The sequence below is a fragment of the Rattus norvegicus genome, chromosome 14, assembly GCF_021556685.1.
Source record: "Rattus norvegicus strain SHRSP/BbbUtx chromosome 14, alternate assembly SHRSP_T2T, whole genome shotgun sequence".
Classification (NCBI taxonomy): Eukaryota; Metazoa; Chordata; class Mammalia; order Rodentia; family Muridae; genus Rattus; species Rattus norvegicus.
In genome coordinates this window covers 4,478,055-4,502,364 of record NC_141547.1, presented here as the reverse complement: position 1 = coordinate 4,502,364, position 24,310 = coordinate 4,478,055, and the positions used below count along the sequence as shown (strand labels likewise).

Here is a 24,310-nt window from a genome sequence, read left to right as displayed (position 1 = left end):
CACTCTATTGTCTGTCTTTGAATCTGACTAATATGGGACCCTGAATTGGTGTCATGATGCATTTGTGGTTTGTTATGGGTTTGAGTAGGTCCTTCTTTGTTCTGGTTGACTTGATTCCATTAGTGTAAAGTCTTCAGGACTCATCAAAAGGGCATGTGTAGGGATTTCTCGGACTCTATAGGGCAGAATAATTGTATTTGTGTGCACATGCTGTTGCTTCTCATTCGTTTGCGCCTGGAAATGTGTTTTTTTCTTACCTTTGCCTACTATGAAAGATGCTGCTGCGTGGGCAATACATGTGTTTAGGTCCTGGAATTTTGACCTTACAATAGAGGGCTAGAGTTGACACACCATAAGGCCACTGTGTTATTTGAGGTACTGATATCCTGTCTCCAATCCACTGTACTGTTTTATATTCTTACCAGCAGAACACAAGGGCTGAAGTATGTCTACATTCTCACACAAGTATATTCTTTCTTGCCTAGAACAAGGAATTGTTCTAAGCATCCATTGGATGCTTTAAAAATTCTTTGTACAACCCCCTTTGCCATTTTAAATTAGTTAATTTTCTTTTCATTCCAAATTTATGTATTTATTTGTTTATTTATTTATTTAGTGTGTGTATGTGTGTGGGCATGTATGTCCTACAGTATGCATGTGGAAGACAGAGGACAGTTCACAAGAGCTGATCTGCCCACCACTTGGGCTTCAGGGATTGCTTGCAGGTCATCAAGCTTGGCATAGTTATCTTACCTTCTAAACCATCTCACTGGACTTGGATTATACTTTGCTATTAAGTTATAGTTATTTTGCTCCTGAAATATGAACCCCTCACCACATACATGATGCACACACATTTTCTCCCCTCTGTGTGTTGCCTTTTTAGTCTGTTGATAGTGCCTTTGGTGCAGGGATGCCTTTAGCTTACCTATCTGTTCTGCATTTGTGGCTTCGGGTCAATTTTCCTGAATACATTTGGTTTGTTTGAATGCGAGTGTTGGGTAACAGATGGGATTCAGTTAGTCTGACTTCTCATATAGCTGTCATTATTATGGTTGTTGTCTAGTTTGAGTTATCATGTGGTCTTAAAGATATCCTCTGTTTTTAATTGGATATTTTCTTTATTTACATTTCAGATGTTATCCTCTTTCCTGGTTTCCCCTCCATAAATCCCATATTCCTGCTTCTATGAGGGTACTTGCCCACCCAACCACCCACTCCCTCCCACCTCCCCACCTGGCATTCTCCTACACTGGATCATCAAGCCTTCACAGGATCAAAGGCCTCTCCTCCCATTGATGACCCACAAGGCCCTCCTCTGCTACACATGGGGCTGGAGCCATGGGTCTCTCCATGTGTACTCTTTGGTTGGTGTTTTAGACCCTGGGAAGTCTGGTTGGTTGACATTACTGTTCTTCCTAGGGTGTTGCAAATTCTTTCATCTCCTTCAGTCCTTTCTATAACTTCTCCATTGGGAACCCCATTATGTGGATTGTATCTTGGGTATTCTGAGCTTTTGGGGTAATATCCACTTATCAGTGAGTGTGTGCCATGTGTGTTCTTTTGTGATTGGATTACCTCACTCAGGATGATATTTTGTAGTTCCATCCATTTGCCTATGAATTTCATGAAGTCATTGTTTTTAATAGCTGAATAGAACTCCGTTGTGTAAATGTACCACAATTTCTGTACTTTTTCCTCTGTTGAAGGGCATCTGGGATCTTTCCAGCTTCTGGCTATTATAAATAAGGCTGCTATGAACATAGTGGAGCATGTGTCCTTGTTGTATGTTCGAACATCTTTTGGGTATATGCCCAGGAGTGGTATAGCTGGGCCCTCAGGGAGTACTATGTCCAATTTTCTGAGGAACTTCCAGACTGATTTCTAGAGTGGTTGTACCAGTCTGCAATCCCACCAACAATGGAGGAGTGTTCCTCTTTCTCCACATTCATTCCAGCATCTGCAGTCACCTGAGTTTTTGATCTTAGCCATTTTGATTGGTGTGAGGTGGAATCTCAGAGTTGTTTTGATTTTTATTTCTATGATGACTAAAGATGCTGGACATTTCTTTTGGTGCTTCTCAGCCATTCAATATTCCTCATTTGAGAACTCTTTGTTTAGCTCTGTACCCCCCTTTAAATAGGGTTCTTTGATTCTCTGGAGTCTAACTTCTTGTGTTCTTTCTATATACTTGACCTCTCTCACATGTAGGATTGATAAAGATCTTTTCTCAACCTGTTGGTTGCCATTATGTCTTAATGACAGTGTCCTTTGCATTACAGAAGCTTTGCAATTTTATGAAGTCCTATTTATTGATTCTTGATCTTAGAGCAAAGGCCATTGGTGTTCTCTTCAGTAGAATTTCCCCAGAGCCCATGTGTTTGAGGCTTTTCACCACTTTTTCTTCTATTAGTTTGAGTGTATCTGGTTTTATGTGGAGGTCATTGATCCATTTGGACTTAAGCTTTGTACAGGGTGATAATAATGGATCGATCTGCATTCTTCTACACACTGACCTCCAGTTGAACCAGCACCATTTTTCGAAAATGCTATCTTTTTTCCACTGTATGGTTTTAGGTCCTTTGTCAAAGATCAAGTGACTAGAAGTGTGTGGGTTCATTTCTGGGTCTTCAGTTCTATTCTATTGATCTACCTGCCTGTACCAATACTATACAGTTTTTATCACTATTGCTCTGTAATACAGCTTGAGATTAGGGATGGTGATTTCCCCCAGAAGTTCTTTTATTGTTGAGAATAGTTTTTGGTATCCTGGGTTTTCTGTTATTCCCAATGAATTTGCAAATTGCTTTTTCTAACTATGTGAAGAATATGCTAGTATACTTAAGTGACCCCTGACACATGTGTCCAGTAAACACAAGACAGCAAGGGGCTTTTATTCCCTTCTATTCAGTATTATATAAACTCAAATTATTTCTTCATAAATATGCATGCCTGAATTCATTTTTTTTTTGCACTCTTAGGAGACTTTGAAACTTTTCAGGAAGATGGTTGTCCTATTTTAGGAATAATCATCTTTAAGGGTCATCTTTAATAATCATCTATGGCAACTCTGTGGCAATGTCCCCAGCTCTTGAGAGGGGATTCCCTCCGCTGTCTCATTCTTCTTCATCTGTGAAAGCAAAGTGGCTAACTGAATGTGAAAACCCCTTGGAGTTTTATTTCAGTTTCTTTTTTTGTATATTAGGAATGATACTTAACAATTTTGTTAGTCAGACCAAAGTGGTGGATTGGGTTGGCATGTCTAAATACCACAAGCTCAGTGGATTTAAAACTAAATGTGTCCGTACATTGCAGTGTGAGAGTCTAAGGGGAGGCTTCTGCCATGGTCTCTTCCTGTCTGGGCACCTTCTCTCAGGGCCCTCTCATGGCAGAGGTGGCATTGCTGAGTCTTCCCCTAATGAGGACACAGACCACACTGTGGGGCTCTACTCTTGTCATTTCATCTAAAGCTAATTAATTCCCAAAAGACACACTAAAAGGTCATTATATCAGGGAACATTATCAAATTGTTGAATTTTTAGAAGACATACTTCAACCCATAGATACTTCATGGGACTCACACTTTCTGAGGGATAATTTTAAAAATCAGAACAGTTCTACATTTTTCCTTTTAAAAATATTTATTTAATTTTTTACATATATGAGTGTTTGCATGCACATCTCTCTGTGTCCTGTGTGTGTGCCTTGGTGCCATGATGATCAGATAAAGGCATCAGATCCCGTCTTAGCTGAGGTCACTCTTACTGCATTGAGACACCATTACCTAAAGCCAAGTTGGGGAGGAAAAGGTTTGATTGCTTTTATTTCCACATTGTAGTCCATCACTGAAGTAAGTCAAGACAATATCTCACACAGGGCAGCAACCTGGAAGCAGGAACTCAGGCAGAGATCATGGAAGGTGCTGTTTCCTGGCTTGTTCTCCATGAATTGCTCAGCCTGCTTTCCTATAGAACCCAGGACCACAGCCCAGGGATGCTACCAACCACTGTGGACTGGACTCTCCTATGTCAATCCCTAATTAGGAAAATTTTCTGCAGGCTTGCCTACAACTGGGTCTTTTGGAAGCATTTTCTCAGGTCTCTCCTCTCAGATAATTCTAGCTTTGTCAAATTGACATGAAACTAGCTGGTACAGGATCCCCTACAACTCTAATGACACATGGTTGTGACCTTCCGTGTGGGCGCAAACCTGGGTCTGTTGCAAGCACTCTTTACTGTGAAGTCACCTCTCCAGGCTGGCTTGCTTGCTATCTATCTATCTATCTATCTATCTATCTATCTATCTATCTATCATCTATCTATCATCTATCAATGTCAATCATCTATCATCTATCCTTGAATATAACATATCTATCTATCTGTCTATCTATCTATCGATTGATCGATCGATCGATCAATCTATCTATCTATCCATCCATCTATCTATCAATCATCCATCAATATCAATCATCTATCATCTATCTATGGATCTAATCTATTTGTCTATCAATCATCAACTTTGTCTTCAATCTATTGATATCAATCATCTATTATCCATCTGTCTGTCTATCATCTATCTATGGATCTAACATATCTATCTGTCATCTATATATTGATATCAACTATCTATCTATCTATCTAACTATCTATCACCTATCTAAAAGAATTATCTGTGCAATGTCATTTAATGTACAGAGCAAGCTGTGTTGGGAGGAAACTGTCTTAATGTTGAATTTGCTGTTTGCTTTTCCTCCATTCTCTCTCAACAGAGCCGGCCTCCTTTACCTGCTCACAATCTTCCAGTGCATCACAAGTTTGGCTTCAGGGGAGCTCTTTGTGATCGACAGGGATCGCTTTCTGTGAGTAGCCCCTGCTGCAACAGGCATCAGCCGCTGGTGATTAAAACTATTACATTCACAATTGGACCTAAAGCTTTATCTCATGACTTACAAATATTTCTCCTGATTTGTTTTGGTTGAAAAAAATAAATTATGAAACTTTGTCTTTATCACATGGTCCCATGTGTTTCAAAGTATGTATAGAAATTACTAATATTGACTGAAGAAGTGGGTGGGTATTCAAGAGCAGAGGTATCTGCAACTCAGTGGAAGTTGGAAGTTGGGATGTGGTCACCAGGTCTCAGTGCTGTAGACAAAGCAGCAGTAGGAAGATGAAAATCATTCATGCATCCGTAAAATGATGTCAGGTTTTTGGTAGAGCTTTAATATAGTGGTTTACAGGAAATTGGAGCTAGAGAGCTAAACCTGCACAGGAACAAGGGTGTGCACCGCCCTTGGACAAAGGGCAAGAAAGAGCCAGAGAGATGCTCTATAGTGAACAGCTGTCTGCTCTCCTGTGCTTGTCAAACACGGAAGAAGACTTCCCGTGTGGCATATACTAAGGACTCACATTTGCCTACAAGCGCTTGCCAAGAAAAGAATCATCAGAGAGGAGCGGAGGGCATAGCTCAGTTGGTAGAGTGCTTGCTTAGCATATGAAACCCTGGGGAAGACTCACAGTACCACATTAACCTCAGCAGGGAGATATTCCATAATTCTAGAACTTGGGGATGGGACAGGAGGATGGCCATTTTAGCTACACATGGAGTTTGAGGTCCGCCTGCACGAGTGGTCCTTTCTCAAAATCAAAACAAAACAAAATCAGAGATATAATGAAGACATGGGCAGGGACGAGCCTGGAGTTTGGAATGGCTTGGGGGTAGCTGCTAGGAAGGGGAAGGACTAGGTATGGTAGCTGGTGAGGATTCATGGTTGTAAAGTGAGATTATTGAAGGAAGAAGTCTTTCCTTAAATGAGAGATGCAGAAGAGAAGGATGTAGTGGCTGTAGGGTGACTTCAGAGGGCCAGTGTCACCTTCCTCATAAGAAGGGCATGGTGAGGAGTCTCCATGACTACTGACTGAAGTGAGGTACTGAGAGCTGAAGTACCGCAGGGAGCCAGCCTCAGAGGAGCAGAGTCTCTGAGGAGAGTGCAAACATCAGACTGTTTCCCCACAGGGGCTGCTCTGTGGCCTAGTGGACCAAATGGGATTCCTTTGATTGGAGTCACAGTGAGAATGCCACAAGGGTGGTGGCCTAGAGATGCTGGATCAAAGAATGGGAGGTATATGGGAGTTGCCTGAAGCACTGGGACACTGTCTTCATAGTCTCCCTGTGGTATCAGAGGTCAGGCTAGCCATCACCTCACCTGTGCTTGTTGGACCAATCTATGGATGTATAACGAAGACTTTTGTTTCTGTAGACATGAGCACACCAGTGGATACTACAGAGTGTCATGCTGTTTCTTTGGGAAATTGCTGGCTGACCTAATACCCAGGAGGCTGTTGACAAGTACTATAGTACTCATAACATACTTCATAGCAGGTGAGCAACAAAACCAGAGAATGAATCTTTAGGCTTTGATGAGCATGTTTTGCTTTGTACATCCGTGATAAGTCTGAAAGTAAGAAATGGTTTCTCCACTGTGTGTGGTCTTCAACAGGTGATTGATGCGAGTACAGTCTCCAAGACTCCTTAACAAAAAAAACACCAAAAGTTGTTTATGAAACTTTGTTCTTACTGAGAGATTTTGTACATTATGACGAATGTAGAAATAGCTCTCAAATTTGAGGCAGAGCTAATGGACCGACATTTATTATTAGTTATCTCTCCATATGTATTTTAAAAGATTAATTTCCTTTTGTGTGTTTGAGCCCTCCTCTTTTCCTGTGTGTGTGTTTGTGTTTGTGTGTGTGTCCTAACTGAACACAGCACCCGGGAGACCAGAGGAGGATGCCAAATCACCTACAACTGGAGTTACAGGGGAATGTGAGCTACCATGTGGGTGCTGGGAACTGAATCCAGGGCCTCTGCAAGAATGGCACATGCTCTGAGTCACTGAGACACGTCTCTAGCTAACCATATATTTTTGTTTTTGTATGTGTCTTTATGTGAGTAAAATATTGAAAAGTGGATAATACCTCATACACATGTATGTGTAAAAAGACTAATGTGTACACTGTTTTATGGTACCAGCTTGCCAAGTAAAAGGACAGTGGATGGGGTTTGTTGAAAGGAAATGATAGAGATCATTACTTAGAACATGTGCACATTTTTGTGTTTTATGGTTAGGCTTCATCCTCGACTCTAGAATTTCCAAATTTTTAACATACACATACATCATTTCTAAATGAGTACAGATAAAGCTTTTTCACCACGATACATGCACGCCATGATACATGTATGCCATAACACAAGCACAGCATGACACATGTACACAATGATACATGTGCACACTATGATACATGTATACCATGGCACATGCACAGCCTGACACATGCACAGCATGAAACATGTACACTCTTACATGTGCACACCATGATACATCCAGACCATGGCCCATGTACACATGGCCAATGAACACCATGGCACATGAATACCAACACACATGCACACCATGATGCATGTACACCATAACACAAGCATGTCAAAACATATGCACAGCAGGACACATGGACACTATTACACATGTACACTATGACACATGTACACCAGACACATGCTTACCAGCCATAATCACACCAGTATTTATGCATATCTTGGCACACGTAAAGCATGACACACGCACACCATGGCACATGCAGACCATTGCCCATGTACGAATGGCCAATGAACACCATGGCACATGAATATCAACACATGTGCACACCATGATGCATGCAGAACATGGCATATGCACACCATTACATGTGCACACTATGTCACACGCACACCATAACAGATGTATACTATGGCACATACACACCATGGCATAAACACAGTGTGAGACATAAACACAATACTTGCACACCGTGACACATGCACACCATAACACATGCTCACGATGAAACATGCACAACATGACACATGCACACCACAACACATGCACATCATTAACATGCGCAACATGGCACATGCAGACCATAACACATGTATACCATGACACATGCATATAGTGATAGGTGCATACTCTGATACATACACACCATGACGTATTCGCACTATGATAAATGCACACCGTGGCACATGAAAATCCTAACACGTTCACTCCCTGACACATGCACACCGTGATACATGTATACCATGCCAAATACACACCATGACCCATGAAAACCATGCCATATGAACACTGTGACACATGTACATCATGACGGATGCACACCATGGCACATGATGCACACCATGATACGTGCATACAGTGGCACGTGCAAACCTGACAGTAAACACCATGATACATGCACACCATGGAACACACCATGACACTTGTAGACCATCGCATCGCACACCATGACATATGCACTCCATGCCACATGCACACAATCACACATGCATGGCATGCCATATGTAAACCCTTGCACATGAACACAGTCCCATAGGCACACCATGGCACATGAACACCATGGCCCACAAACAACACGCACACCATGACACACACACCCATATCCACACCATGATAATAATAAGAATAATTTCTAAACAATTAGGGATGGAATTCAGCTCCCCCAGATTCCATCTTGTTTCCCTGTGACTATTATAAAAACACATGACCCATGCGTCAGCTCTGTAAAGAGTATGAAGCAGCTTATGAAGCTTACTGCCCTCCTCCATAGTTGTGCAATTTTCTAGAGAAAAATAAAGCTGGAGGCACCCTCCCGTCGCTAGGTGTGAAAACCACCAGCTGCAAGGTTGTTCAAATCGTTGCCTTAGACGACTTACCACACATCAAGAAAGGAAGTCGGGGTGGGAACTCGAGCAGGAACCTGGAGGCAGGAGCTGAAGCTGAGGCCACAGAATAATGCTTCCTACTAGCTGGCTTGCTCCTAAAGACAGGGGCACAGCACGGCGCATGCACCCCGTATTTTAAAATAGAATTAAAAACCCTGTATATGAATTCTCTGTGGTCACGTGGAAGGAACTGATGAAATTGGAACCCAGAGTAGTTTATTCTTCTTTTCCTTTCCAACGTATAGATTCTCTGTATCAAGCCCTGGCTGTCTGGACTCTCTGCAGATCAGGGTAGCCTTGAACTCACAGTGATTTACCTGCCTCCGCCTCTCAAGTGCTTGTGATAAAGGCCAGAAGCATTTGTTCATTGAGGTTCCTCTTCCCACATGGCCCTAGCTTGTAATAGATGGGTAAAAACTAACCAGCGCAATCCTGATCTCAATTTCCTTATGAATGGAATTATAATAAACACAGGGGGACGTGGACAGGAGTGTTTTCTCTTGGTGAGTCTCCTGTGAGAGAAGGCATAGAATTTTGGCTAACTACGGTACCTGTAGCTCTCCAGGTCGGGATCTCGTAAGCTGTTCTTAACTATGTATAAATGAGAACATGTGTTATATGGAAAGGTACTTTTCTGGTGAGTCGGGAAGGAAAGCCATATGGGGGGCTGGGTAGGTGACTCATCAGATAAGACTACTTGCTGCTCTTCCAGGGTCGCCACATCTGGTTCCACGCACACACGTCATTGGTCAGCTTTCAAAGGCTTGGAACTCCTGCTGTGTGATACTGTCATCCGGCCTCCATAGGGAAACTGCACACGTGTGGCATACTTCCACACAGACACAATAAATACACATTTAAAAATAGAATAAAAAACCTGTCTAATAACTCTCTGTGATCACATGGAAGGACATAATGAAAGGGGAGACCCAGAGTAGTTGGGTGGCTTTAGATGGTTACCAGTCCCTGTGATTATTAAAGTATTATTTGAACAATGTACAGTTCTCCTGACTTGGGTAGCTGGACTAATTCATATTTTTTTTCTTTAAGGAGGAAGAATGAGCATGAGCTCTTTTTTCGCTATGCTATTTACCGTCATGATGCTGGATTTTTCTATCATCTCCCTGCCACTATCTATAGGAGCCAGGAAGAATGCAGTGGCTGTCCCAAAACTGCCTGAGACCATCTACTTTGGGTGCATGCTGGTGAGTGTTTTGCTAAGAGAAAAAAAAACTTCCTCTATTCCTTGTTGGACATGTAACCTGCTTGAAAAATCAGTACTTAGGACATGAAGCCACATGCTAAAGCTTATTGTCATAGAGGTGGAGCTGCCTTTCTTCCTCTTCTTCTGTGACTGTTGCTCTAATGTCAGTCCTAGGATGTAGCTAATAGGCCATTTCTAGTGGGTTCTTAAAAGACATTTCCTGGGACTGCATTAGAAACCATAATAATTTGGAATCAGTAAAGGCTGTGCTTGGCTAATTCCCTCACAAAGGGAGCAGATTGCTGCCTTGCTTTCATGCTGGTGTAAGAGACTTCCCGCCATGTTAGCTACAGCAGAGATGACCTGGTTTATTCACTGGTCTCTAATGGGAAAGCAAGGGTCATGAGAAAGTAAGTGTTCATCAGGAGGAGGCTATCTCAGGGCTCCCTTGTGTCCTGAAAAGCATTAGAAACAGCGGGAGATTCCAGAGTCCTCAGTACTAAGTCAGTCTTCTGTGTTAGCATACGTCTGCTCATCTCTGTAGAAATGATTGTTCAGTCTTAGATGTCCATAAGTGATACCCTTACTCTATAGGAATCAACAGACAAGTGAACCAGATTCCACACTTTCCCACCAAGCAGAGCAGGTGAATAGAACTATTGAATGTGCTACCGTTTGCATCATTTCTTCTGTTGCAAGGACATCCTGTAGCTTGGCAATGGGAAATGCGTGGCTTTGAGAAAGTGCTCAGTTTGTTTCTATTTCCTATCTATATGGTCATATACATATGGCCATCCAGTGACGTAAATCTTTAATAAATATGTTTTTATTTAAATCTTGTTTGAGGTATATAAATGCCTGTAAGGTGTGGTGATCAAGTCCACCCCATTCTTCCCCTCCCCCCAAATTCCTCTTCCGTGGGGATTTTTGCATGAGAAATGTCCCTGAGCATTAGGGGACGTTGGGTTCACAATTGCTTGTGCTGTGTGAGGTAGAGACGTAATGGGGCCAGTATGTCACTGGGCATCATTGGGTGGTCATAGTCTTGCCCCATTTGTGAATCTCTCCCTGCTTTGTGAATTCATGGGAACACGTGAGCATTCGGCTTCCTCATTCCACATTCATGCCTGCCGCCTGCTGCCATAACCCCCTTCCAAGATGGACTCTCATCACCCTGGAAACTGAAGGCTGAACAAACTCCTGCAAGTGGTGCTGTATGAGCATCTGAAAAGCAGCTGCTCCATTTCCTGTCAGGCTCACTTCTCCTCCCATCCTGCCTCATGCTTTGTTTCGCTTTTTATAAACAGGGCCACTGTAGACTGTCTGCGCGTGCCTGTGTATAGAGCCATATACTGAAGCAAAGGCTGGCTTCCAGAGGCTTCATCTTTAAAGAAAAATGGCTCCCCATTCCCAGCAGCCAGCAGTTGCCAATAGCTCCTGAGCTAACGGTGGGACTTCATGTCCACCTCTCCCTTCCATTCTGGGATGCTGCTGCCTTGATCTAGGTCAAGTATTTCACATGTTGTCACAACTGTTTTGCATTCACATGTGTCACTGCACAATTGTGACTGGATGGCCCTGCTTCACTGTACCCACTGCTTCCGGCTCTTACAGTCTTTCATCTGACCTCACCATGATCCCTAAGCATTGGGAGGAGAGGTGCGATGCAGACTTCCTGTTCATGGTTGGATCCTTTGCAGTCTCTTTTCTCTGCATGTTGGGGGTCTCTGCGTCAATCCATCACCTTCTACTGATGTTGTGGGTCTCTGTCCATCAAAGAAGGGAAACCAATGCCCTCCTGCTTCAGCAGATCTACAGGCCTTCTCCCCAGGGAAACTCTCTTAGATTACAGTTTCGCCAAGACTCCTCTGCTAAAAATTACCAGCCCATCATTTCCTGCTAGGGGACCAAACAAAACAAAACAGAAAACAAACAGAAGCTAAACTGTGAGGGCCCCTTTCCTGAGATGTGAACTGAAACCACCGTTCAGAAGGTTCCAGACGGGGACAGAACATAACAATGCTCAGAGAAACAGATGGTCTCACACAGGAAAAGCCTTAATGATTTAAAAATCCTGTTTATGGGGTTGGGGATTTATCTCAGTGGTAGAGCGCTTGCCTAGGAAGCGCAAGGCCCTGGGTTCGGTCCCCAGCTCCGGAAAAAAAGAACCAAAAAAAAAAAAAAATCCTGTATATGATTTTTAGAAATGATAGTAAAAATTTTTCATTATAACTAAAGCAGCTTTTCTACTAAGTGTTCAACTGTGAGTATCAAGTCTTAGACTTACTTAGAAAAAAATCCAAAAGCTTTCTTGGGACAAATTCACATGTCCCAAGTTTTCCCCTTTGAATCATGCAGGCAGCCTTTAAAGTTAATTCTCAGGAGCATCCTAACAGCACTCTAGTGTTGCTAGAGTTCACTCTGTTAAGCTTTCTAGGCAGGGAATCACTGGCTCGGGCCAGGGAATCACTCCTTTAATTTGAATGGGACACTGGTCCTACAGAGTAAACAGCATGCTAGACTCTTTATAAGAGAAGGGCACGTGGGGTGATAAAGCTTGCTAGAGTCTGCTGCTCTTGTTCCCAGATGTTCAGGCAAACCTCCAGAAACCCTCCTATCAGTGGAGAAGAAGAATTATTCCTCATACAAGCGGGGGATGAATCCTCTCACCAAAGGGTTGTGATCCCTCCAGTGGGTGGTGATCCCTCCAGTGGGTGGTGGTCCCTCCAGTGGGTGGTGATCCCTCCAGTGGGTGGTGATCTCCCCAGTGGGTGGTGATCCCCACAGTGGGTGGTGCTCCCTGCAGTGAGAGGTGATCCCCCTAGTGAGTGGTGATCCCTCCAGTGGGTGGTGCTTCCTCCAGTGGGTGGTGGTCCCTGCAGTGGGTGGTGATCCCCGCAGTGGGTGGTGACATCTCCAGCAGTCTTGCTGTTGTTATTGTTCAGCACTGTTCTTGCTAATCTGTTTGGGTTTTTTTTGTTGTTGTTGTTTTTGGTTTTTTTTTTTTTTTTTTTATTTCTATGTGACATTTGAGGGGTTTTTTTTCAATTTTTGTAATTTATATTAGAAGTTTGATGGGGACTGCATTGAATCTAATGACTGGTTTTGGTAGGATGCATATTTCATAATATTTGTCTTATAGAATATAAGCATAGGACGTCTTTCTGTCTTTTAGTATCTTCTTCAATTTATTTATTTTCAGTTTCTTAACATTTTTATTGTAGAAATATTTCACTTGGTTGGATTTTTTCCAAGATATTCACTTCCCCATTTTTGAAGTTACTGTAAATGAAATTTCCCCCCTCATTTCTTTCCCATTATGTTTATAATTTGTGTTTAGAAAAGGCTCTGACTTCTGTGTGTGCTGTCATGGTGTTTTATCACAGCAATTAAGACATTAAGACAACTGGTCATTGTATACATTTTCTATATGTGACCTTAAAAACTAGTTCTGAAGCTGAATGTCGTATTTTATACATAAGCATTTGTTCAGGTCAAGTCTGAATGCACACACACTGTCATTTCTTTGACTATTCTGGTATACTGAAGATGAGACAGGACAAGTATGAGCTGTCTCTTGTTTATCCCCATCAGTCCTTTCTGGCAACTCTGTATGATTCTGTTTGGTAGCTTCTTAAAATGAGGGATTGGGCACTTTTTCTGCTCCTCTTCATCAGCGTAGTTTATCAGTTCTAGGGTTGAAATTGTCTTAAGGCTGTAGATTAATTGAATACCAAATTACTCCTGGTCATGAACAGAGTCAACACTCTTATAAATAACGTCTTGTTTGTTTGTGGAAGTGGAAGTGCGTGTAGGATGCTCAGTGTTCATCCTAGTGAGGGTTTCTACTACTGGAAGGGAACATTACGCCTCAAGTATGTTAGGGAAGAAAGGGTTATTAAGGTTATACTTGTATATGTTCATCAGCAAAGGGGGTCATGGCAGAAACTCACGTTTAGCAGGAACAGTGAGGCAGGAACTGATGATATAGAGGCAATGGAGGGGTGTTGCTTATGGGATTGCTCCTTATGGCTTGCTCAGCCTGTTTCTTATAGAAACCAGGACCACAGCTTAGGGATGGTAACACCCACAATGGGCTGGACTCTGCCCTATTAATCAATAATAAAAAATGTCCCATTGCCTTGACTACAAATGGTTTTATAGAGACATTTTCTTAATTGAGATTCCCTCCATTCTACTGAATTTAGTTTTTTGTCAAGTTGACATAAAATGAGCCAAGAAAGCATTCTTTCAGGATATGTTCCTAACTGTCCCTAGTTTTATTAGAAAAGTAACTACATTTGACCTGTAATATTGTCAGAGATTCAACTAATCATATATTAACAATATATTAAACTATATATCAAATAATGTTTCTGTTCTGAATATCGCCACTCCAAGGATTACACAATATAAACTATGTAGCTACACAAATTATATATAATAAGGAATCTGGGATGATTAAAAGTATGTTGCATGGAGGTATTTAAAGAGTTAAGGGTGTGTGCGGATCGCATGCCATCTTGAAGACAGCATAAGCATCTCTATGGTTTGGATTCTGCAGAGCGGGGTGACAGGGTCTTCCTTCAAAAACCACAGAGAACCCTGGCTTTGCCAAGAGTGCAGGCTTTGGATTACAGTTAACTGAAAGAATGTTTTTAAAGATCTGATCTGAAGGCCAAGAGCAGCGATGGTCAGAAGGATGTGGGGGTCTTGAAGAGGAAGTTACTTGTCTAGGATTCTTAGTCACGGGACTGGTTCTGCTCTTTGTAGATCTTTTCAGGTTTATCACTATATTCCGGAAGCCTCCCACCTATGCTCTCATGGATTCAATACTTTTTCATTCTTCATTATGGCTTTAAGGTAAGCTGTCCTCTCTGTCACTCTACTTGGGGTCTCCAATTATAGTAACCAAAATGAGTCCCACCCAGGTCCTTCCATCAGCAATAATCTCTAACCAGCTCCTGCCTAGGAATGTCCTTCCAGGGGCAAAAGAGGAACAATTTCCTGTTAGTTTAACTTGGCCTAAGGTCAGTAAGTCACCTGTGCCTTTCCCATGTCACGTGTTATTTGAGAACTGAAGGGGGAGAGAAAGTTCAGAGCAAAGAGGAAAGGTAGACAATACAATTTTTAAAAAGGAACCACAGTATTTCTGTCCAGTGAAGAATTGATGACCGGGTCAGAGACTACGATGTATAGTTCATATCAGGAAATTACCGGAAACAGAAACCATGTAATACTCACAGCCATATTGGCTCTCACGCTTTCTCTGCAGCGGAGTGCATCTCAGTGTTCTTTTACTCCCATAATTACAGCTGGTTTTGATGAAAACAAGCAAGAACATATTCCTCCTATAACCCAATAGTATTGTTTTAATCATAGCTCTTATGGTTGCAAAATTAGAGGGCAAAGAAGGAGGATGCGTGGGGTAATTTAGTTAGAGACTTCACATTTTAGTCAACGGGAAACATCATTATTTCAATCATAAGCCTTTGGATTCTGGAGCAGTCCAGATGGGGACACTGGTGGACTGAGCGGACTGTGAACGTGGTTGAGGTTTTTGTTTTTTAATGTTTTACAAATAGTGGTAAAGATTGTACTTGAAGATATAGCTGTGTTTATTCTTTGGAAACATATGAAAATGAAATATAAGTCTGTTTTCCTTTCCCTGCTCCTGCTTTTGTTACAGGCTTTGCTGCACAATGAGTTCCTCGGACAAAACTTCTGTCCAGAACACAAGACGGAAGAACTCAGTAGATGCCATAACTATGTAATGTAAGCTTGAGCTCAGGGTCATGATGGGGCATAGAATTAGCATTAGACTTAGAGGGGACCTGCTGGTAAGACCAGGGTTAACACTCTGTCCTTTGCCTGTTCCCCAGAGTGAGTCCCTGTGCACCAGAGGACATAGTTTCAACACTACTCCGTGGTATTGATAATGTGCAGAAAAGATTCTTTAGGGCATCATGGAGAAGGGTTTTGGTGCTTTGATTGTGGATTTGAGTTTCAGAACATTCGAGTTTGACATAAGCTGCTCTGATAGGCTAACAAAGCCATATAGTTTCTAAATGTATATGGTATGTTACCTATGAGCTGATCCTGAAAAGGTCGGGACAGCAAGGGTGAGCTTTGCCTGCCAGCATTCAGGGTCATCCCTCTGCCTCACACTCTGGAAGATGTCAAGAAATCAAAGACTAGTGTTTCTGTGTGTGTGTGTGCGCGTGTGTGTGTGTGTGTGTGTGTGTGTGTGTGTGTGTGTGTGTGTGAAAAATGTCCTATCAGAGAATGTGACCTGCAATTCAGCATGTTGAGAAAAGTATCTTTCTTGTCTAATACTATTAAAATAAAAACATAGATTTTTGATAAAACTGATTTTTTTTTTTTTCAGAGCTGGGGACCGAGCCCAGGGCCTTGCGCTTGCTAGGCAAGCGCTCTACCACTGAGCTAAATCCCCAACCCCAAAACTGATCTATTTTAAAATTACAATACCTTCACTTTGTGTGATTTTTCTCATGATTTGATTTTCATATATAAAGCAGAGAGAAATATTGTGATATGTTAAATCTCTCATGAATATTCAAAATACTAATGAAGAATTGCAGAGAAAATTTTTCATTTTGATTTACTGATGAGAAAACCTGTTTGGAGAGAGACCTTATTTCTCACATATTCTCTCTCCTGGTGTGGCCTGGGCTCTTCTAATACAACTTCCTTTCCAGTTCCTGGTCAGGAGGACATGGATGGGAAAGTGAAAGCAGAGGAGGCCATCCCCATTCTTCCTCCTCATAGGTTCATCCTCTCAAGAGGAAGAAATCTGCTCTTTCAGAAGATTTGTGCTCTTCTAAATCCTAAGAGATACAAGGGAACAGAGTCACAGGGATGGAGAGACACAGGCAGCAATTGTAGCTCTATGCAGAATTCTTCACAGCAGCTCCTATGCTAATCTATGTCAGGCCCACTGCACACTGCTGTGCTCCCACTGCTACCACAGGCTCAGTCTGTCACCTGTGCTGCTAGGGATGTCCTATAGCTAAGCTCTGTGGTTGTTACTTCAGTCTTAGTACAGGAGCAGACAGAAATTCACTGACTCCTGCCTGCAACTTCTGTTCTCCTCTGCTCCCAGGTCTAGAATTCCATGCTTCTGTTCTTGAGCGTGACTGTCTACTGGGTCAGCAAAGTCCTTGGAGTGTCCGTGTCTTTAGAAAGCTGGGATTTTCTGCTAGAGGAGTAGCAATACTTGACCCATGCTTTTCCCCTTCGTAGAGAGCAGCATTATGGATTTAGAAACAAATAACACCATGAAGTGAACAGAGTTGGATCACAGTGCATTTGTGTAAAGCTGCCGTGGTTATTAGGTCTCCATCCTACAGGCTTTCAAGTAGATATGGTAGCTACTCTTCTCTGGATAGTTTTTGAAATTAACTCAGGTGCCTGACTCAAGTAGTTTCAGTTAATTCTCTTATTACATAACAAATTCCTAAGCATATCATGACGACTGTCATTTAAATAAAAGGGAGAAAATTTTCATGAAAATTTTTTTAAAGATTTATTTATTTATTTATTTATTTATTTATTTATTTATTTATTTATTTATTATAAGTACACTGTAGCTGTCTGCAGACGCACCAGATCTCATTACAGATGGTTGTGAGCCACCATATGGTTGCTGGGATTTGAACTCAGGACCTCTGGAAGAGCAGTCAGTGTTCTTAACCGCTGAGCCATCTCTCCAGCCCCTCATGAAAATTTTAATGTGTTGAAATTATGAGTTTTTAAGGGAAGCAACAATAAATATATTGAATAAACTCTGACATTACCTTTGTGTGTGTTGAATTACAGATGTGCTGGTGAAGAATTCTTGGCGATCCAGGGCATCGATCTCTCATCGTGGGGCTTCTGGGAGAATCACCTGGCTTTAGCTTGTATAATGATTATCCTCTTAACAATTACCTATGTGCAGTTATTACAGGTTAAGACATTAGAAGTTCTTAGATCGCGGGGGAGGAATTTTCTTCAGTTGTTTAACTAAATACCAAAGTATCTTCTGTATGTCTGTAATTGTATTCCTGGACAAATGCTACATCCAGCCTGACCCAGAGAGGATCCCTCTGCTGTGAACACTGATGAACGTAGAGACTCATGGCTGCTCACAGTACAGGGCTAAGGGACACTCCAGTGCTTATCTCTAACAGGACACCTATTGCGTGCCCTCTATAGCTCAGAGCATTGTAGAGTAGAAAGAGTGCAGGAGCCAGAATATGAGAAGAAGGAGTGGAAATGCAATATTGTGGTCCTGCACAGCCAAGGCAACCATGGTCTGTGTCTCAACTCTACGGCTACCTACAGAAGACTGGATCCCTCATCAGCACAGAAGGAGCAGAGGAGAACTCAATGGGTCCATCCCCCATTCTGCTCAACTATTGGCTACTGGCAGATCATGGGGGAGAGGCAGTCATTGATTTCACATGTATGTTCACATTTGAGCCTAGAGACTCCAGTGGAAAGTCCGAAACACTCTGATCCCACACACAGCCCTGTTTAAACTCTGTGGGTCATAAGACAAAGATGTGGATGTGAGAAAGAGACTTGTAAAGAAGAGTATTTGAAGGGAGTGTAAGGAAAATGAGAGAGGTGGACGGAGGGGGAAATGGCTGAAATGCATTATATATGGAATTGTATATTTTTAAAAATAAAATTATAGAAAAGCAACTTTTGTGTAAAGTATCCAATGAAGTTTTCCTTTTTAAAATTTTGGTATCTCATTCTGTAAATCAGCGATGGTTTTTAAAAATTGACAAAACAACAAGATAAACTACAGAGTCCAAGCCCCAAACTAACATTAGGAAGTATTGCATGCTAGTTCGTCTCATCCATAAAAATCATGAGACATAATTCATCAATTTAATTAACCTGGAAAAGGAGAATTTGTCCTAGAAAATTTTACACCCATTGATATCAGTTTCATCTCTACAGTGAGAATGTAATGGCCAATGATCCGTGATTGGTGGTGGGAAGATCAGGTTCAAGGTCATGCTCAGCTCCATACTATGCTTGAGGCTAACCTGGGCTACAAAAGACACTATGTCAAAACAAAAACAAGCCAAAGCCCACACATAATGAGTGACTATAAAAACATTCCCAGTCAGCTCATTGAGGAAGTGAGATTTAAGGGAAGTGTCTCAGAGTTTCTGTGGCTAAAACAAAACACTATGGAAAAAGCGAGTTGGGGAGGAAAGGGTTTATCCAGATTACACTTCCACACTGGTGGTCACCACTTAAGGAAGTCAGGACTGGATCTAATGCAGAGCAGGAACCTGGAGGTAGGAGCTGCTGGAAGGGCCATGGAGGGTGCTGAGTGCTGGCTTGCTTCACATGGCTTTCTTATCGTGCTTTCTCACAGAACCCAGGACCACCAGCCCAGGGATGGCACCACCATAATGAGCTGCGCCCTCCCCCATCAGTCACTAGTTAAGAAAGTATTATTTTATGGAGGCATTTTCTCAATTGATGTTCCTTGCTCTCTGATGACCAAGTTGTCATAAAAATAGCCAGCACAGAGGGATACGTCTCTGTGGTGATGTGTAATGGTTCAGGAGTCTTAACTGAGGGCGTTGGCTATAATTAAAGCCATAATTAAAGACAGGGTTTTCATGATATGAAATGGCTCTTGTTGAAAGATCCCCGGAGCGAGGAGACCCTCACTCAAGTCTTGCGATGAAGCGACCACCCAAGAACTCACACAAGACTATCCTTGCTGTAATCACATGAGGTTTATAGATAGGAACCAGTGCACTGGGGTCGAGACTCATATCCCACGCAGCGGCAGTGGAGTTTGACCCGGAGAAGCTGGGAGAAGGGGTATTTAAAGGGAGAAAGCACAACCGAGGGGGCAGGGATGGTGTCATTGGAAAGTGTAAAGAATACCAGTGAAAAATCACAAGGAGAAACTCTCTGTTTTTCAGGATTGTTTCCTAGGAGAAGCTGTCTCCTGCTTCTCAGATTTTTAACTTCATGGTCCATTAGTTCCCAGGAGAGGCTTCCTGGAACATACAATTCTGAGGCCTAACCTGTTTCTTCTGCTCTAAACTTTGTGTCTAGGGGGGCAACTTTAAAACTTTTATCTTTCATTGTGACATTTCAGGGTAAACTCTGGATGTGAAAAGTAACTTAACCTCCAGGATTAACTTGGTGGTGTGCGGTTTGACTAGAGGCTCTCAAAAGGAACTCTCCTGAGACACAGATGTTTGGACTTGGTCTTCCACATTTCTGTCTGTACAAACTACCTCTTGGAACAATTGCCCACTCCCAGATCTGCTAGTTCCCAAGATCCTTTGCAGCCCTGGAGATTACAGGCTATTGTTTACTAGCTGCTATATCTGCACCTTCACAGGTCTAGCCCTTGTGTTTCTACAATTACCTTTCATAACTCCCTCATTCATTCTTTTTCCATAAAAGGAAAGTACTCATCAGTGATACTCATCAGTGTTTTTAAACATCTTAAACATTGATGTGTAGTATAACAAAATATCCATTTTGGCTCTTGTTATAGACTCAGTGTTTCCATTGTCCTTCCTGCTGGCCCCCACCCCTACCCCCATTCAGTCATTCCTTTGTGACTCTGCTGACCACAAAAATCTCTCTCTAGCAGGGATTCACAGCTGCCACAGTAGGCTAGTACTCAGCTAGGGGACCTTCATCCTCCTTCCTGTCCTCCATTTAGGTCTCTCTGGACTTACCTCAGTGCTGCTGCTGCCTGCCCACATGAGCCACTTCATCCCCAATCCTGTTCTGTGCCTCCTAGGGGGTTCAGGCTTTGACCAGTGAGGCAGAGATTTCATAGCTCATTCCTGCCACCTACAGTGTATTCTATATCCGGGCCTTGTTCCCACCCACTTCCGGGCCTTGTCCCCACCCACTTCTCAGTCAGTTTATCTTTGCTCAGTTTATTAACTTGCCCAAAATCCATGTTGCCCTCACTGCCTCCCAACCCGCTGGAGTCACAGCAGGATACCTCTACCTTTGGTTTCACCTTCAAAGTTTTCATGCATACAGAAATTTTAGGAAGATTGTCATGGTGGTTTGAGCAAGCTTGACAAAGGGAGCAGCACTCTTAGGGGGTGTGGCTTTGTTGGTGGAAGTGCACCCCTGAGGGGCTGGGCTTTGAAGCTCCACCCAGTGCAGAAAAGCCAGATTTCTCCTAGCAAACTTCAGATCAAGATGTACAACTGTCAGCTCCTCCTGAGCCTTACCTGCACGGACGCTGCCCTGCTCCTGCTAATTGATAACGGACTGAACCCGTGAACCTGTAGGACACCCCAATTAAATGTTGTCCTTTGTAAGAGTTCTTGGTCATAGTGTCTCTTCAGAGCAATAAAACCCAAACTGAGACAATGTATTTATTTATGAGACAATTTTCTCTTTTGGCTTGTGCACAGTGGTTATCCAGGCTGATGGGCCAGTGATTTCCAGAAGTCTGCCCACCTCCACTGTCCCAGCATTCCAGTTAGGGTGTGGCTGCCGACCCACCTGTGTGCTGGCGCTGAGCAGGTGCACATGCATGTGCACCAAACACCCCACTTACTGAATTCTGTCTCTCCTCACAATCCTGGATCTGTTTTTCTGGAGTATTCATTAGAGACCAGGTGTGAGAGCCAAACCCGGGAGAGCAACTCTGAAACAGACCCAAGGGCCTCAGCCCGAACTCAGAAGGACCGGAAGTGATCACCGTGTATCAGGTCCTGATTCTGTGGCCTTCTGCTGTCTGACCTTGTTAATCACTTCCAGAGTCCACTACCACAGAGTAGAGAAATGGAGTAATCACCTTGCCAGCTTTCATCACTAGAGCCTGTGCAGGAAGTGGAAAACACAATCCAGAAAGTCTACCGATGAGTGCTTGTGTGTCAAGAGTTCCCTGCCTGCTATTGTTCCCTTCCAGTCCTCACTGGCATCAGTAGAAAAGCTCACTGAGAATGCAGTAGACTCTCATTCACTTTTTATAATAATGGCTATTTTATAAAATGAAGTGGTAGTTGCTCTTACAGCTGTTAAGTACAAGGACTGGGGTAGACTCTTAGGTTGGAGTTCAGCTCAATTCTCCCAATTATGAGGAAATAGGCATATTATGAAAAATGTCCTTATTCTGTCTGGGAATTTATTGCATGATATCCATGAGAGACACGGTTAGGTGTTGCTGACATGACATTTAGTCTACACTCTGAGTCTCTTGTCTTCCTATCCTTTTCTTCTCTCTTCATTTTTAAAGCAATGTTCAGTGATCCACCTCATTGCCTTGGGAACACAAGAACATGGCAAACCAGACAGCAGCAGACGTGAAGAAGGGAGAGCAGGGTAGAACTGAACAACAGTGAGACAGAAAAAAATACAATAATGTCATCGAACAATAAATGAAGAGAGAAGCCAGATCGGTGAACTGTTAGCAAACTAGCAAAGAAAAATGCACACCGACAGTAGACATATTACATCAGATACCAACAAAGTTCAGAAATTCATAAGGATATACCTGAAAATCTTATGTTCTAGATTCCAAGTAGAGGGCAGAAGCAGTCTTTCTAGCCCAGGCTACAACTTCCTATGTAGCACAGGCTGTCCTTCAACTTGGAAACCTTGGGACTCAGGCTATGAGTCCTGAGATTATAGGTGTGTATTCTTACCCTTCATCCCAGAAGTGCTCTCAATGCACTGTTAAAAAAAAAAAAAAACCCTCTGAATTTCACAATTACAAATGTGTCACATGGTAAATGTATCTTGCATTCTGTGACATTGGTGTTTCCCTCCCTCCCTCACTGAACCTGAGGAATGAACTGGAGGATTTCTGACAGACAGAATGCTGGCCAGTAGCCCCAGGGACCCTCATGCCTCTCCTTCCCATTGGCAGGCTTTTCCCTGGGTGCTGGCATCTGAACTCAGGACCTTATGCTTAGAAGTCAGTCCACTGCCCCGGCCTCTTCTCGCTTTGTGTGTATTTGGACTCCAGTAAAAGGTAATCCTAACGAAAGCTATTTAAAATGTTTATTCTTTGAGAATTTCAAGAATTTAATGCATAGGATGGATTAACCACAGTCAGCCTCACTTAATCTCCACTGCTGCCTTCCCACAGGATTCCCCTCAGAGTCCTCTCCCAACTGCAGCATCCTCCTCCTTTTCTCTCTCCCTCCCTCCTCTCGCCCTCCTCCTCCTCCCTCTTTCCTCTCCTTCAATAACCCCTGGAGTCCAGTCAGAGCTGCCCATACACTCCTCAGTGTAAAAACCTCCCCTGGTCAGTCAGCACACCGAGGACCACTCTCCTGAAGAAAACTGACTGACTTTTCCTCCCCTGGCAGTCACCAACTGTCTACAGTTCCTCAGCTAGAGGTGTGTGTTGCTGGGGAGGGGCAGCGGGGGTGGGGCGGGGAGGATATGCTTCTTCCTCCCTGATCCAGGCTAGAATGTTAAAACTGGTTGGGTAGTGAAATTCACTCTTCAACCTTTAACTTTAACGGTTCTATGATTCCTCCGTTGCTGTACACAGAGCACCGTCTGACCCAGGTTAACAGTCCAAGTGCAATCACTCCGTCTTTTTGTTCTTTTGGAGATAAAAGTTCAATGTTTAGCCAAGGCACACAAACCCAATCCTCCTGCCTTAGCCTCTCAGTTACAAAGATTACAACTGTGAACAATTGTTCTCTTGAATTATAAAAAGAAACGACAAACGAAGTTATATTAACAACCTTCACGCCCAAGGAAACAAATCCCCTGCAGTCATGACCCCTTGTTTGTCCCTTTCTGCTTTATGCTCATGTTCACTTTCTGATTGCTACCCCGCCGCCAATCCAATTAATAAGAGGAAAAAAGGACACTTTTACTTTTCTTTCCCCCTCTTCATCCAGATGTCAGATCCTCAACATCCAGCACTGATTCGACCCTGATCTAGGGCATAGTGCGGACTGCCCAGCTCTCTCAGTCTTGCTGACCCCGTGGCACCCCAACCACTTAGCTCATAAGAACCCTGACTCCCCACCCCATGGCGTGCAACTTCCAAGCCTCTCTTCCTGCTCCGCCCAGATCACAGCCAGATCTTCACCTTCCTTCCCTGGCAGCCTCTGGGAAGAAGCAAGGGACTCTGGCAGAGGCTCCAGGCTCCTTGGGCAGCGCGGTGAGTTGCTCTTTTCCCCCCTGCATCTGCCTGCAGTGAGTGTGGGAGAACAGGACTGGCTTTATTATTTCAGAGTTAACATTAGACACCTCTCCAATTTACAGTGCACAGTCTGTACTTCCGGGTACATTCGCAGGTGCTCAAGCATGTTTCCAGCACCTACGCTGCTTATTTAAATCCGGAGATGCTTTTCA

General features: G+C 43.0%; 1 protein-coding gene and 1 pseudogene across 8 annotated transcripts in view; one reads left to right on the top strand and one right to left on the bottom strand.

The window, feature by feature from the left end:
• The window catches only part of Abcg3l4 (ATP-binding cassette, subfamily G (WHITE), member 3-like 4), a 40,079-nt gene extending 21,406 nt beyond the window's left edge, over positions 1-18,673 (top strand). For 2 of the 7 annotated variants that reach the window (XR_015637234.1, XR_015637232.1), the window contains 6 exons: positions 4,769-4,858; positions 6,260-6,381; positions 9,006-9,965; positions 14,738-14,827; positions 15,654-15,739; positions 17,804-18,673. Coding sequence is in view for 4 of the 7 variants with exons in the window: in XM_087584643.1 (XP_087440769.1) it covers positions 4,769-4,858; positions 6,260-6,381; positions 9,811-9,965; positions 14,738-14,827; positions 15,654-15,739; positions 17,804-17,993 (733 nt within the window). In the remaining 3 variants the exon portion in view is untranslated. Of the gene's footprint in view, positions 1-4,768; positions 4,859-6,259; positions 6,382-9,005; positions 9,966-11,271; positions 13,061-14,737; positions 14,828-15,653; positions 15,740-17,803 lie in introns of those variants that run through there. The other 5 variants (XM_087584643.1, XM_087584640.1, XM_087584644.1 and 2 more) reach the window with 3 other exon arrangements.
• Gbp6-ps3 (guanylate binding protein 6, pseudogene 3) overlaps positions 1-24,310 on the bottom strand; it is a 186,684-nt pseudogene that overhangs the window by 132,855 nt on the left and 29,519 nt on the right. The gene's annotated exons all lie outside the window — the stretch shown is intronic.